Raw genomic sequence first — 15,537 nt, forward strand, 5'->3', positions numbered from 1 at the left:
TGAACAAAGGCTTGTGGCTGTCAGCTTCTAAAACGCTAGCGCACAGGACTGGATCTTCAGCGCTTTGACAGACCAGCACATCATATGGTGTTTACAAAGTTGTTTGTAACATTGCTTCCAAACAGTGAGCAGTCTCTAACCAAACATCAACCTCCACAACCACCACCCACAAATCACTCAGATTTATCAATCTGACATCAGCAGTAATTGCCCTTATTGTCCCTTTGTTAACCAGGTTAGTGAAAGCAAGTAAGACATTTAAGAGATTTGTAAAGTGCTGTTGTTTGGGGATTGCAGGCAACTCTTAAAAATCCTATCAGCTTAAGGCAGTGTTACTTTGTCTGTCCCACTAGTTATTTTGCTTTAGGAGTTCCTGTCTACCTGGAACCTGGAGCAACTAGGAAAGTGACCAGCAACTCTTGGAGTGGCTCCTCTCTCTCATCTCTTTATTTTTAAAATAATCATTCATGACCATGAGCATCGCTGGCAAGGTCGGCATTTATTTCCCATCCCTAGTTGCCCTTAAGAAGGTGGTGGGAGCCGCCATCTTGAATGCAACTGAGCGGCTTGCTAGGGCAGTTAAGAATCAACCACAGTGCTGTGAGTCTGGAGCCACAAATAGACCAGACCGGGTAAGGACGGCAGATTTCCTTCCCTAAAGGATATTAGTGAACCAGATGGGCATTTACAACAATCAGGTACTTTTAGCTACCAGAACGGATACTAGCTTTTTATTCTAGTTTTATTTAGTCAACTCAATTTAAATTCCCCACCTTTTTGTGTGGTGGGATTTGATCTCATGGAATGAGATTTTAACTCATTCAAAATCCATCCACTTAAACAGGGTCGAAGTTGGGCTCCATCCCTCCGATCATTAGTCCAGGATTCTGGATTACTAGTCCAGTAACATAACCACTATGCTGCTCCTCCTTCAGGTACCATGCTTTAAGGGGGAGTTGGCGACCATGGACTTGTGAGGAAGGGTCATATAGACTTGAAACGTTAACTCTGTTTCTCTCTCCACAGATGCTGCCAGACCTCCTGAGTTTTTCCAGCATTTTCTGTTTTTATTATGGACTTCCTTTGGATTGGTCCATGATTATGCTTGGCAAAGTACTGCAGTGTTTGCTGTTGCCTCCTGCAGTATGGCTGACCAGGAAATTCTCCTGCTCTTACTGCCTTCCTTCAGGTGTATTGGAAGGATTTACAGGATGATAATCAACCTGTGTTTGGCCACGTTATGAATGCACCTTCTGTGGCCACCAAGTCCAGAAGTGGGACTTGAACCCGGATCTTCTGGCCCAGAGGTAGGGAACACTACCTACTGTGCCATAAGACCTCCAACCGCTGCACTACCATACTTGTTAGACTTTATTTTACATCTGTGACAGAAAATATCCCAGCAGTTGAATATTGAAAATGTCTTCTGTTCGTTGACAGGGAGGAGGACATTTCGCAAGTATCACAGCAAGAAATCAGGGAGAAGAATGAGGTAGGAATGAAACAGGGGAGTGGCATTATTTGGATAGTCCTAGCAAGGAGCTGGAACAGGCATGAGGGGCCGAGTGGCCTCCTTAAGTGCTGTATCACTCTGATTCTGACTGTAACAGGCAGGAAAAGACCCTCTGGTTCATCCAACCTGCCCTGCACAAATATCATGATAGACACACTCGACACCCCACCCAGGACAATGTAAACTCATAGATGCGGTGAAAAACCAGATTAAAACTCAGGGGTGGGGAACAGTCCTGTCCAACCCCAATCCCTAGGTCAGGAGATCACCCTTGTCTTGATAATTTTATGTAGCACTTGCCTTTTTTGTAACGACTGATCTCCGCCCCAACCGGAAACCATCCAGCTGCTCTCGAGCAAATCCTCGGGGTAAAACTGGCTGGGGTTCCCACTCCTGATCACTGCCTGGGAAATACATTCTGGATGTGGGTGCTGGGGATCACCAGGGAAACTGGCAAGAGTCAGGACTGTGAGGATGAAGAGGGTGAAAGGAAGAAAGCGTTCATTTTTCTCACTCCTTTTATGAAGTATCTTGCTGGGGTAAAGTCCCATTGTCTCATGAAACCTAAGAATTGGGAGCCATTTGGGCCCCTCAAGCCTGCTGTGCCACACAGTATGATCATAGTTGATCTTCTACCTTAAATCTATTTTCCCACCCACTCCCCATATCCCTTGGCTCCTTTAATGCTAAAAAAAAATCTACTGATCCCTCTATTTAATGCATTCAATGACTGGACATCCACATTCTCTGGGGTAAAGAATTCTAAAGGTTCACTACCCTCCGACTGAGGAAATTTCTCCTCACCTCAGTCTCCAGACACTAAGAACTCACGTTAACCATGTCAGCCTTGACGATGAGGGCCAACAAGGTATTTGAAGAGTGGAGGGACATCATGGTGCAGCCCCAGCCCAATCCTGCCGTCACATAACATTCCTGCTTCCAGCAATAGTCATTGATTAGCAATCGTAAGAACATAAGAAATCGGAGCAGGGGTAGGCCACTCGGCCCCTTGAGTCTGCTCCATCACTATGAGGTCATGGCTGATCTGATTGCGCCCTCAGCTCCACTTTCCTGCCTGCTCCCCCCCCCACCCCCCAACCCACCCACCCATCCACCCATCCACCCAGAACCTTTGACTCACTTTTCGATGAAAAACCTGTCTAACTCAGCCTTGAATATATTCAATGACCCAGCCTCCACTGCCCACTGGGGGAGAAAATTCCAAAGATTAATGACCCTCTGAGAGGAGAAATTCCTCCTCATTTCCGTCTTAAATGGGAGGATCCTTATTGTTAAACTGTGCACCTTAGTTCTAGGTCCCTGACGAGGGGAAACATCCTCTCAGCATCTACCCTATCAAGCTCCCTCAGAATCTTACATATTTCAATAAGATCACTTCTCATAATTCTAAACTCCAGTAGGTATAGGCCTAACCTGCTCAACTTTCCTCATTAGATGAACCCTTCATCCCAAGAATCAGCCTAGTGAACCTTCCCTGAACTGGTTCCATTGTAAGGTGCTCCCAATCCCTAGGCGATCTAAACTAGCTCAGGAGATCGCTCTGGCCTTGATAATTTTACGTACTACCTGCCTTGATGTAACAGCTGATCTCTGCCCCAGCCAGAACCCGACTACCTCTCGATGAATTATTCAGAGAAGATGGTTCCCCTTGTGCTTCCTTAAGTAAGGTGACCAAAACTGCGCACAGTACTCTGGTTGCGGTCTCACCAATGCTCTGTACAGTTGTAGCAATCGGGTGAAGAAAGCTGATCCATATCCTCCTCCCTATCCCAGGAGAACTGAGGCCGTTTTTAGTGACCTGTCATTAACTGTGCTGGTATCAGCTAACCCAGCACATTTAAAGCTGAAACTTTGCTGATTGAATGTTTCAGCAACCCTCTGTTTAAACTTGCTGAGGCTTTGCGTGTTTGATGGGAAGAGAATAGGGATGTAATTAAATGTATTTGTTAGTTTGCAGAGTTGGAGGCTGCAGTGCGAAGGTGGCAGCTGCTGTGTGAAGAGAAGACAGCACAATATGAGCAGCTGGTAAAGCGGCAGGGAAAGACACAGGACAGTTACAAGGTTAGTGCTGGAGAAAAGGGAGCTGCCTCCCAAGTCACCTCAGATGAAGTCCGTTCTGTACAGAAATGGTTCCTTTTAAGGGTCAGTATTTACTCGTCAACCAACATCACTTCCAAACAGATTATCCTGTCATTATCACATTGCTGTTTGTGGGAGCTGGCTGTGCGCAATTTGTCTGCTGTGTTTCCTACATCACATCAGTGACTGCATGTCAAAAAAAAATACTTAACTGACTGTAAAACACCTTTGGGGGTGGCCTGAGACCATGAAAGGTGCTGTGTAAATAGAAATTTAGGAACAGGAGTTGGCCATTCATCTCCTTGAGCCTCTCCCGCCATTCAATTAAATCATGGCTGATCTGTATCTTAGCTCCACTTTACCCACATTGGTTCCATATCCTGTAATACCCTTGCCTAATAAAAAGCTGTTATTTCTGTTTTGAAATTTTCAGTTGACCCAAAGCCTGAACAGATTTTTGGGAGAGAGAGTTCCAGATTTCCCTTGTGTGAAGAATTACTTCTTGAAATGCAAGTCTTATTTACTCACAGAAAATGCATTTTAAATGTTTTGTTTTTCCTTAATTTAACAATAACATTGAAACCGTTCCTTCACTGTCGCTGGGTCAAATTCCTGGAACTCCCTCCCTAACTGTGCTGTGGGTGTACCTACACTATATGGACTGCAGTGGTTCAAGAAGGCAACTCATTGCCACCTTCTCAAGGGCAATGAAGGATGGGCAATAAATGCTGACCTAGCCAGCCAGTGATGCCCACATCCCATGAACTAATAAATTACAAAGAAACAATTTTTTTTTAGGGAGGTTCTGCTTCTACTTTGTCTGAACGCAAACTCTGAACTTTAATGAAAATGGGAAAATCCACACTGTAAGAATAGATCCAGTATCGTACAGGGGAAAATGGGAATACCAGGCAATGCCAGCAGTAGTACAAGAACCGGTCAGGGTTTAGATGATCAAACCAGGCATGGTATATTCTGTAAGCTTTGTGACTGAGTTCAGGGTAATGCTCGAGATTTTGGTGGCAATTTAATTTGAGGAAGCAGTAACAGTGGAAGCACAGGATGAATTTTGAGGTATGGCAGCCAACGAAGAGGATAAACTAATCCAATAGTTTGCGCTCAGTTGTGCTGGCTTTCCTTTCTGCGCTGTCAGAATGTTGGAGTTTTGCTTAAGGTAGTTGGACTTGGGCGAGTGGCTACAATTGATGGCTGATCTCACTGGCAGAGTGACGTTGAGATCAAGTTAGGCACAATCTGCACTGGAAAGAATGGATATCAATGGAAGAGCCTCTTGGTTTGCCCGCTACCAAGTGGTGGATTTCAGAGTAACATTGGTGAAGACCTCGAGCCAGCTCATTGCCTTGGTGCAAGACTTCTGCACTTATATAGCATTTTTCAAAACCACCGGACATCTCGAGGCACATTAGAGCCAATGAAGTAGTATTTGAAGTGTAGTCACTGTTGAAATGTGGGAAACACAGCAGCCAATTTGCGCACAGCATGCTCCCACAAACAGCAATGTGATAATGACCAGATAATCTGTCAAGGTGATCTTGATTGATAGATATTTGCCAGGAAACCAGGGATAGCTCCCCTGCCCTTCTTTGAAAGTAGTGACATGGAATCTTTTACTTCCATCTGAGCAGGCAAATGGGTCCTCAGTTTAATGCCTCATCCGAAAGACTGCACCTCCAGCAGTGTAGCATTCCCTCAGTATGGTACTGGAGTGTCAGCTGTGATTCTTTTTTGTGCTTAAGTTCTGGAGTGGGACTTGAGCCCAGAACCTTGTGACTCAGAGACAAGAGTGCTACCAACTGAGATAGGAGAAGGGGAATCCCTTTGAATAAAAGGCTGGGGGAAGGGGCAGTCTCCTATTTGTATTGAAAAGGATTGCAGCTTGTTTCAGCGCTGTGGGAAAGTCAGGGCTGGTGGAAGAGAAATAAACGTTTAGTCGCTGTGTCAGTTTGAGATAAATCATTAGATTATTTGGCATTTGTTATCTTCTTCAAGCACCAAACTGCAGAACTGCAGAGGCTGAAACAAGAAATGGAGAATGAGCGGAAAATGCACCAAAACGACAAGAAGGCTTTTCAGAACCAGATCAAAAGTCTTCAAGATGCACTCCAGAGCAAAGAAGAGCTGATCAGGAAGTAAGAAGTGTTTAACCCCCTGTTCATTAAATAACCAGGCATCAAATATGTGAACACTTAGTGTGCAAGGCTCAACACTACACTAGATGTAGTGTTCATTCACTGAGCTGCCTGGTTGACTGTGCTCTTTGGTGTTTTGTATTTTAAAACTTGATTTGGGAAGGAGCCAGAGGTGTAACTGGGATACTTTTACTTTATGTAGGTCCGAGAAACAGATCCGGGCACAAGAGCAGGAGTTAGAAAACCAGAAGAAACATTCCCTGGGGGAACAGTGAGTGTCCACTTTATTACATTGCAACAGCCATCGCACTTTAAGCCACTTCATTGTTTATAAAGCGCTTTGGGGTGTCCTGGAGTCACGAAAGGTGCTAATTAAAAACTGCAAGTCTTGACTTACACTGCTGTGTGCCCTTGGGTGCCTGTGCCTCCCCTCTGCCTTTTGATTATTGTTGCTTGACAGCGCCAGTCAGTATTGCAGATGCCGATGCTTGCTGCCTGCCTCTCTGGCACTCCAGCGTTGTGACCAGCTTTTGCAATTCCGCGGGGGTGGAGGTTGGCAGGCAGGCAGAGGTGTGTGTGTGTGTGTGTGTGTGTGTGTGTGTGTGTGTGTGTGTGTGTCTGTGTGTGTGTCTGTGTGTGTGTCTGTGTGTGTGTCTGTGTGTGTGTCTGTGTGTGTGTCTGTGTGTGTGTGTGTGTGTGTGTGTGTCTGTGTGTGTGTCTGTGTGTCTGTCTGTGTGTGTGTCTGTCTGTCTGTCTGTGTGTCTGTCTGTCTGTGTGTCTGTGTGTGTGTCTGTCTGTCTGTGTGTGTGTCTGTCTGTGTGTGTGTCTGTCTGTGTGTGTGTGTGTCTGTGTGTGTGTGTCTGTGTGTGTGTGTCTGTGTGTGTGTGTCTGTGTGTGTGTGTGTGTCTTTCTCATAACCTCCTGTGCTGAACTGTAATGACAGTGTCTGTAATTCTGTTCTTCAGCAAGCATGGGAGCTAAGGAGTAGCAGATCGGAGGTTGGGACTTGACTGCCAGCCTCCCAGGCCAGTGGCTGATAGGAATTGGTAACTGCCCAAGTTTTCCTCTTGTTGGAGTTTGGGCATTTTGGAATCCATTAACCTTTTAACCCCTTTATTCTCAAGCTCTTCCCATCCATGACTGACCAGGAATCTCTCCCGCACTTATCACCTGCCTGGCATGTGTTGGAAATCACTAGTTGAAAATCAACCTGTTTGGCTGCATTATGGATGCACCTTCCTTGGCCATCAAGTCCTAGAGTGGGACTTGACCCTAGAGCTTTTAGCTCAGAGAGAGAAACACCACCCACTGCACCACAAAGATTTTATATAAAAGTAACATGCTGTGTCAAACATGGAAGCCATTTTAGGAACGCAGCTTCTTTGCAGATTAATCCAATCACATTGCTAGTTTCAAATCAGTTAACTGTGTTAGTAAAATTGAAATATAGTAAATAACTGTTGTCATGTTCTTTGTGCAGAGAACAATGGGCACAGGAGAAGACTCGGTTGGAGAAACAATCAGCAAAAAGCAAAGATGAATTCATTGAAGCCATGAGGAGAGCGATGGCTGCTGAGGTAACTCTTTGTCATGATTTAGTAAATTCAGTTAACTTCAGTCAGTATCAATTTTGCTGCAACCCTTTTACTCTCCCTCCCTGCTTCGAGATGCAAACCTTCACATTTTAGGTGTTCAATATCCAGATCCACAAGCATGCTCCATTTCTTCCTTTTGCTAGAAATATACTCTGTACGGATGTGTCAAGTTGGCACCAAGACCAATGAGATGCTCCTATTCTGTCAGTTTTGAAATTCGACCTACCGCACTCTCCTCCTTGAATCAGTTGAGAACTGCACTGTGGTACTGAGCCATTCAGATCAGAAGAGCCCCTGGTTTAGTATTGGCCTGTGCAGGACAAAGCAGCCCATGATTGGCACCCCACCTACCACCTTCAACATTCACTCTCATCACCACCGATGCACAGTGGCAGCAATGTGTACCATCTATAAGATGCACTGTAGCAACTCAGCAAGGCTGCTTTGACAGCGTCTTCCAAATCTGTGACGTGTACCTTCTAGAAGCAGCAGATGCATGGGAAGACCACCACCTTCATGTTCTCCTCCAAGCCACTCACCATCCTGACTTGGAAATATGTCACCGTTCCTCCACTGTCGCTGGGTTAAAATCCTGGAACTCCCTCCCTAACAGCACTGTGGATGTACCTACACCACAGGGGCTGGAGGGGTTCAAGAAAGGTGACTCACCACCACCTTCTCAAAGGCAACCTTGGATGGAAAATAATGCCGGCCCTGTCACTGATGCCCACACCTGATAAGCAAAGTACAAAAAACATTGCGGGTGAGAAGTGACTCAGGATAAATCATCAAACTTAGTAGGTGAATGACTGAATGGTTTAAAGCTTAGATTGATTATTTAGTGGGAGTTGTGGGGGAGGATGTCTGAATCCCTAATTTCTCTGAAATGCAGCTTGGACTTTTGTTCCTCAGGTTCAAGTCTTGGAGTGCAGACGAGATAAAGGGATCATTTTTCTTGAGCAAGCTGCAAAGGAAGGAGAGGTTAAACTGTCTGGCTTGAGGCAGAAGCTCATGAGGTAAGGGAGTGGAACCAGCACACTGACTGTGAGACAAAAACAGAATTACCTGGAAAAACTCAGCAGGTCTGGCAGCATCGGCGGAGAAGAAAAGAGTTGACGTTTCGAGTCCTCATGACCCTTCGACAGAACTGTGAGGCTGTTTTGGAGATCATAAATCATGTCAGAATCCCTGTGGTTTCATTTGTTGCCTAATTACACCTGTATTCACCAAGGCTCATTCATGATGTTAGCAATCAATCAAGTTTAAGTGACTGTAATGAATAACTTCACTCTCTTTAACCCTGTCTAATCTCTGTGTTCCTGCCTATGTTATAACAGCGACTACAATTCCAAAGCATTTTGGATAACCCCTGTGGAGAGAGGAGCAGAGTCAAATATGGCTTTTCTTTAGAACAGTTCTGTTGAGTTCTGAAGAAGATTCATATTCGACTCAGAATGTTAACTCTGTCTTTCTCTCTGCAGATGCTGCAAGACCTGCTGAACATTTCCAGCATTTTCTGTTTTCATTTCAGATTTACTGCTTCCGCAGTTTTTTGCTTGTATTTCACCCATAATGTTGCTTTTCAAGTTTTTTGCATTGAACTCTCAAAAATGTGTATTCAAATGTTACAACTAACACCTTGTGCGAAGTGACATAAAATCATAACATGCACAGACTTCCTAAACTACACAGGTGAATGTTCACTTGCATTCATGTGTGAATATGCATTTGTATGCCTCCGACCTCCATAAAATATTTATGAGCTGGTGCTTAAGAAAATGAAGAACAGGAGTGGCCATACAGTCCTTCAAGGATAAGATCATGGATGATTTCTTAACTACACTTTTCCTGCCCCAATGGTATATTTTATATATATATATATATATATATATATATAAATATGTATATATATATATATATATCTATATATATATATATATATATATATATATATATATAAATATGTATATTTCTTTAACCTATATATTTTTGGATGCCACTGTTCATTTGGATTGTAAGGTGCTTGCTGGACAAGGACATTGAAACGTCACTATGAGATTGCTTTACAGATAAAGTGTAAGCTGAATCATGCAGCCAGGGACAGCCTCATTGTCACCAAATTATAAAACTTTGTGTACATCCAACTCTTTCTACAAATACCCCAGACCCATTATTAGTGATGGGAGGGTGCTCTTTAAGACCAGTGACTCCATGCTGTGAAGGTGTTGGAATTGATCTGAAGGAACATGTGCCTCTTTTGTCCCCACAGCACGCCTACGGTTCAGATTGATGTCAAGGCTGCGATGCTGGCGTACGAGTTGGTCCTCGCTGATATCAAGTCAAAAATACACCAAACAGTGGTCAGTGTTTAGCTTTACAAACGTTTTGTGGTCCTTTTCTTGTGTGTCAGCCACGGCCCAGTTGGTTGCACTCTCACCTCTGAGTCACATGATTCCGGGCTCAAGTTCCACTCCAGGGCTTGAACACAAAAGTCCAGGCTGACGCTCCAGTGCAGTACTGAGGGAGTGCTGCACTGTCAGAGCTGCCATCTTTCGGATGAGGCCCCGTCAGCCTGTTCGGGAGGATGTAAAAGATCCCGTGGCACTATGATGAGGAAGAGCAGGGGAGTTATCCCAGGTGTCCTGGTCAATATTTATCCCTCAATCGACATCATGAAAACAGATTATCTGGTCATTATTACGTTGCTGTTTGTGGGAGCTTGTTGTGTGCAAATTGGCTGACGCATTTCCTACATTATAACTGTGACTACACTTCAACAAGTACTTCATTGGCTGTAAAGCACTTTGAGATGTTGGGTGATTGTGAAGAGTGCTAAATAAATGCAAGTCTTTCTTTTATTCTTTGTTTTCATCATCATTTTTGCTGTAAATTTGTTGCAATTATTCGGGTTCTTACAATCCAAATGGATGTGATGCTGGGTTGCTCAACATACTCCTACATTGACCATGGTGCTGTGATGTTCTTCTTGGCCATGGTGGGGAGAGGGCAGATATATGTGTCTGCTATGAAGTCTGTTATGAGCTACTGTGTTTATAATGGGAGTTGGATTGGTGCACATCTTGCTTGTCCTAGTTTTCAGGATATAATGAGGCATTGTCTGAGCCCGAATGCACTACCTGAACTATTGGAAGACAAATGCCAGCTCCATAAAGATTTCTTTCTGTAGATCGGTGAAGGGAGGGGGAAATTTGGGGAGAAGGGGGATGGTTTAATTCCAAAACAAGGGTTACACCAACTTTGCAAGATGGTCTATTGTTTCCAAATCCTGACATGGGTGTATTTTGTACGCCAATACTGAGCCCATTCTGAGCTGAGAACCTTGCTACTAGGCAAAATAATTACTTAATGGCCAGGAGGGAGAAAGTGGAAAGACAATGAATAGAAAACTGAAAGAGACCACAGTTAACTCTTAGGGAACCAGTTTCCATGATTTCTTAGAATGCTGGGTTTACCTACTTAAAATTACTCTAGCCAAAGAGGTAAGGGTTAAGAGGATAAAGTATTGAGTAAATCTCTTGCTCTTTGGCTAACTGTGGAAAGCATTTCTGTTATGTTTATGTATATGTTCTATGTTTTTTTAAAGAGTGCCTTCAATGAACAGATTGATTTGATTCGGAATGGTGCAAAGCTGAGTAACATGCCTCAGGTTCCTGTCCTCCTGCCCCCATCCCAGTCTGATTTCATGGTAAGTGTTTTTTAAACAGTAAATCCAGCTCTGTTAATGCAGAATATGGAAGATGTATTACAAGGAAATGAAAACCAATTATGAAAATGCAATAATGTAATACAAGTGCCGGATACATTGTGACCTGGCTAGATGTGTACATTTTGCAGATAAGAATATTTTTAACAACTCTTCTTTAGCTTATCTACATGGCAAAGCAAAAAGAGCTCTTGGCTTCCAGTGGCTTTCCCACGAATAACACCAGCCAGGGAGCAACCTCAACACTGCCGGCATTTCCCCCAGGATTGGCTCCGTTGAACAATCAACTGGGAATAACACAGGTGAGCTAGGGCATGTTACTAGGTGGTACCGCACCAGACACCTATTTGCATTCTGATTGGGAGACGGTAGTTTTATTTGTGTCTTTTGTGGGAAATATCATGAGAACCAATGTCCCATTGGATAGGAGAAGGTTTTTACCTTCTGAAAGGCCGCCTTTAACACCGGAACCGTTCTGTTCTTGAATCCACACTCACCAGCTACATCCAGAGATGTGTGCTTTATTCCTCTCAACATTTACATTCTGCTATTAATTAGAATACTGCTTTGATTTAAAATCTGTTACAGCGCTCAATGTCCCCGGGATTATCTGTGCAGACAGCACCGACTGGGTTACCACACCAGACACCTATTGGTTCAGGCAATCCCAACCAAGTGGGGAGCTCAAATCAAAACCACTTGGAGCGACTTTTGGAGCGATTGACTGAGTTGTTCCCACAACACAACAGGTAAAACATCTGGAGACAGACATGCTTGATAGAGAGACTCTATCCACGTATATATTTAAAAAAAAATCTCTGGACTGAGTAAGGAACCTGATTATTAGAATCAGAAGGGAAATAGTGTGTGTGGAAAATTTGTCAGATTTAAAACCACTCTACCATAACAGGACAAGTTATAATATCAAAGAGACAGGGAGGTGGTGAGTTCATTGGCTTAACAGTTGCAGTTTGAACTTGAAGTCATCCAAAACTCTGCTGCCTGTGTCTTAATTCACAACAAGCCCCACCTACCTGTGCTTGCTGACCTTACATTAGCTCCATTTCAAGCAATGTCTTGATTTTAAAATTCTCATCCTTGTTTTCAAATTCCTCCCTGGCCTCACCCCTCCCTGTCTCTAATCTCCTCCAGCACCTCAATCCGCCAAGATATCCCCGCTCCTGTATGTCTGGCCTCTTGAGCTTCCCCGATTTTAAGCATTGCCCCATTGGTGTCCGTCCCTTCGGTTGCCTGGGCTCAAAGCTCTGGAAAGCTCTCCCTATCCCTCTCCACTTCCCTACCTTGCTTTCCTGCTTTAAGACTCCTTAAAAAATCTTTGCATCTTTCACCAAGCTTTTGGTCACCTGACCTAATATCTCCTTATTTGGCTCAATGTTATATTTTGTTTTATAGTGCTGCTGTGAAGCGCATGGGAACATTTTATTATGTTAAAGGTGCTGTGTAAATATAAGTTGTTGTTGAGCCAGTTATTGGATTAATTAGGTCTCTCTCGGGTGCGTTGTAAAGATCTTCATCTCTGGAGTCAAGTTACAGCTTCCTCTACAGCACGCCCACTTATCTGTTATTTTTTTCCCCTGCTGTCTTGAAGGCACCAGGTTATGACAATTGCCAACCAGTTCTGCACCCACATGGTTTTTCCTCACCTGAATCCCAGTCAGTGAGTGCTGCCAGACGATCTGACCATAGAGAACATTATAGCCCGGTGTTATCCTGCGTACACAAGCAGCGATGGTGACTGGGAGGGCCAGCTCTAGCTAATTCTCTCCTGACAGGCGCTGATTGCTATCCATGATTTTGTATCTGGCTGTTAGTGGGGCTGTGATACATCCTATGGTCAAATAGTCTGTTAAAATTTATTGTTTAAGTCTGAAGGGGGAGGCGGTGGCATTGTGATATTATCACTAGATGAGTATTCCAGAGACCCTGGGTTCGAATCCCACCAAGGCAGATGGTGAAATTTGAATTCATTTAAAAAAAAATCTAGAATTAAAAGTCTGATGACCATGAAACTATTGACGATTGTTGTAAAAACCTATCTGGTTCACTAATGTCCTTTAGGGAAGGAAACCTGCTGTCCTTACCTGGTCATGGCTCCTAAATGCCCTCTGAACAAGGGCAATTGGGGATGGGCAATAAATACTGGCCTAGCCAGCGATGGATGAATGAAAAAAAAATGAAGAGTTGAGCAAGTTAGTGACAGTTTGAGATAAGAAGGAAATTGGAGCCAGAGGGTGGATTTGATAGCAGTCCAAGTCTGCTTGAATGTTCTATGATTCCGTCCAGCTCAATGTGTCATTTACTTCCTAACATCCTGTAATTTCCACAAATGAATGCGGTTGTTATGGACAGGAGAGGGTTTAATTTAAACAGCCCTGATTTCTCCTCTCACCGCACCCCCCCACCCCGCCCACCTGTAAGAGAAGCGTTTCGATTTTTGATTTCCCCCTTTATGAATATAGGTGTATTTTTCCAAACCCTCAGTTTAGGTGTGATCCAATTTTCTATTAATAACCCTACAGCAAACTCGAGATAGGGTAAACTCAGAGGGATAGTTATTTATACACACTCAAACACGAGAGGAGGATTGCCATGTAGCCTCCCTTTCACTCATATGATAAAAGAGAGGTGAGTTAGGGAAAGGAAGATTTACAGTGCAAAGAATTATTGTTTCACGTGAGTCCAGAGTCTAGAATCAAAGTGCAATGGCGTATTCTTCCACAGAGGTCGGCAGGCTAAATGCTGATGCTGGATAATTCGCCCTTCAAGTAGGGATGAGTTCCATGATGAGATTGGCACAGTAGAGATGAATTAGTCTTGTAGTCAATGGTATAGAAGTTCAGAAGTCCCAGAAGAAACAGTGTAGATCAGGGCCAGACATTCACCTGGACCGAGCCCTTGTTATGATTTGCTGCTCACTAGATGGAAGGTGGCAGACTGATTGGCAGTACAGCAAGACAGTGTAACTGGTTCTCCCAGCTAGCGGGGTCATTTGACCATTTGACTCTCACCTCTCCACTTTGGCTTTGATAAAGAATATATATTCCTTTGTCTGGGTTCTTAAGATGGTCTCTGTTGGCCAGGCCTGGTTTATCAAATGTAGTTGGCCTTAGTATAATTCCTGTTGAATTTGGTCTCTGCAGTCCATAGGCATTAGTGTCTCTTCACAGATGACGACGTGCAAATTTCTTCGATACTGCTAGATTAGCTCCTGTTGCTCAGGGTTACAGGCTTATTAAAGTCTTTGTCCAGTTTTTAAAATTTTAGGAAGTAGTCATGTTTATATATACCTAAAAATATAGTGTGAGGTCCATTACACAGTTGTTTGATGTCTCTCTGAAATGGATGTGGAGACCATTGAGTATTTCTAGTCGAAGCAGCCTCGTACACTCCAATCGTCAGTCTGGCCTAATGTTCTGTAATGTTTTTTGCCAGGGAAACAATGATCATCTTTCTACGGCAGGTCCGCGCGATGAACAATAACTCATTGTCTGGGCTGTCCTTTGAACAAATCATCAGTCAAGTATCAGTCCTTATCAAAAACCATCAGCCACTCTTTGGTGTAAGTGTTTAGGAACCATTTTATGCTATTACTGTCTTTTAGATTATTTGAATATGCCAAGGGAATCAGACATAGCATGCAGGTGTGTCTTGCTTCAATAATTCTGCATTTGGACCAGTGTTAGCTGAAGCTGTCCTATTAGAAAGAGTAAAAATGGCTATCAGTTGATTTGGTTGTAAAGTGCCCCCTAGTTTTATTGATGATCAGGCCTTATTTTGCACATTTAATTGGTGCTCTATTGTATTTACAAAGCATGCTAAATTCATCGAGAGGTAGAATTTGAGTACTGTACTTTTATTTGGTTTGACTTACGGGAGTGTGCAGGGTAACTTGCACCTTTACTGCTTGTGAGGTAAATTGATAGAGAAAATTAACCATCCTCTATAGAACCAGCCTGAAATCATTCTTCAAAGCCTCCTTTGTTGTAACTTATATTCAGTGAAAGGCACTGTATAAATGTAAAGCTTTTTCTTTTTGTTAAATATTCCCCTAGAAAGCATAAAAGATAATTTTGAGTCCCTGACTTTATGAATCTTAGTCAGGCAGTAGTCCTGTGTAAAATGGTTTAAAGAACCATTTACACATCTGTTGATTTTTCTTTCATCTGTAAATGAATGACCGGGATCAAGTTTTTGGTGGGCAGGTTTGTTTCCTATTTAGAAGGAAACAGTCAGGGTCTCAGCCAGGGTGGGGCGAGGGGATAAGAGAGTCATATCGCATCTTTCATACAGGATTTATCTGGTGTTGTACACCACACCCTTATCACGAGGGGTGAGGAAAATCCCATCACACTGAGACTAATATGTGAGGCCAGCTCAAGACTGAGTGTCAATTTAGGTTTAATTTTGGCCTACCAGAATGAATTCAGAAAGATA

General features: G+C 43.5%; 1 protein-coding gene across 1 annotated transcript in view; it reads left to right on the forward strand.

The window, feature by feature from the left end:
• Positions 1 to 15,537, forward strand: part of LOC121269641 (E3 ubiquitin-protein ligase DZIP3-like) — an 84,583-nt gene that overhangs the window by 62,175 nt on the left and 6,871 nt on the right. The window contains exons 25-35 of the mRNA XM_041174398.1: positions 1,441 to 1,492; positions 3,485 to 3,595; positions 5,624 to 5,763; positions 5,966 to 6,034; positions 7,244 to 7,340; positions 8,271 to 8,374; positions 9,628 to 9,718; positions 10,963 to 11,064; positions 11,244 to 11,384; positions 11,671 to 11,831; positions 14,536 to 14,662. Of these exons, the coding sequence (XP_041030332.1) occupies positions 1,441 to 1,492; positions 3,485 to 3,595; positions 5,624 to 5,763; positions 5,966 to 6,034; positions 7,244 to 7,340; positions 8,271 to 8,374; positions 9,628 to 9,718; positions 10,963 to 11,064; positions 11,244 to 11,384; positions 11,671 to 11,831; positions 14,536 to 14,662 (1,195 nt within the window). The remainder of the gene's footprint in view (positions 1 to 1,440; positions 1,493 to 3,484; positions 3,596 to 5,623; positions 5,764 to 5,965; positions 6,035 to 7,243; positions 7,341 to 8,270; positions 8,375 to 9,627; positions 9,719 to 10,962; positions 11,065 to 11,243; positions 11,385 to 11,670; positions 11,832 to 14,535; positions 14,663 to 15,537) is intronic.

The sequence above is a fragment of the Carcharodon carcharias genome, chromosome 25 (assembly GCF_017639515.1).
Source record: "Carcharodon carcharias isolate sCarCar2 chromosome 25, sCarCar2.pri, whole genome shotgun sequence".
In the NCBI taxonomy this organism is placed as follows: Eukaryota; Metazoa; Chordata; class Chondrichthyes; order Lamniformes; family Lamnidae; genus Carcharodon; species Carcharodon carcharias.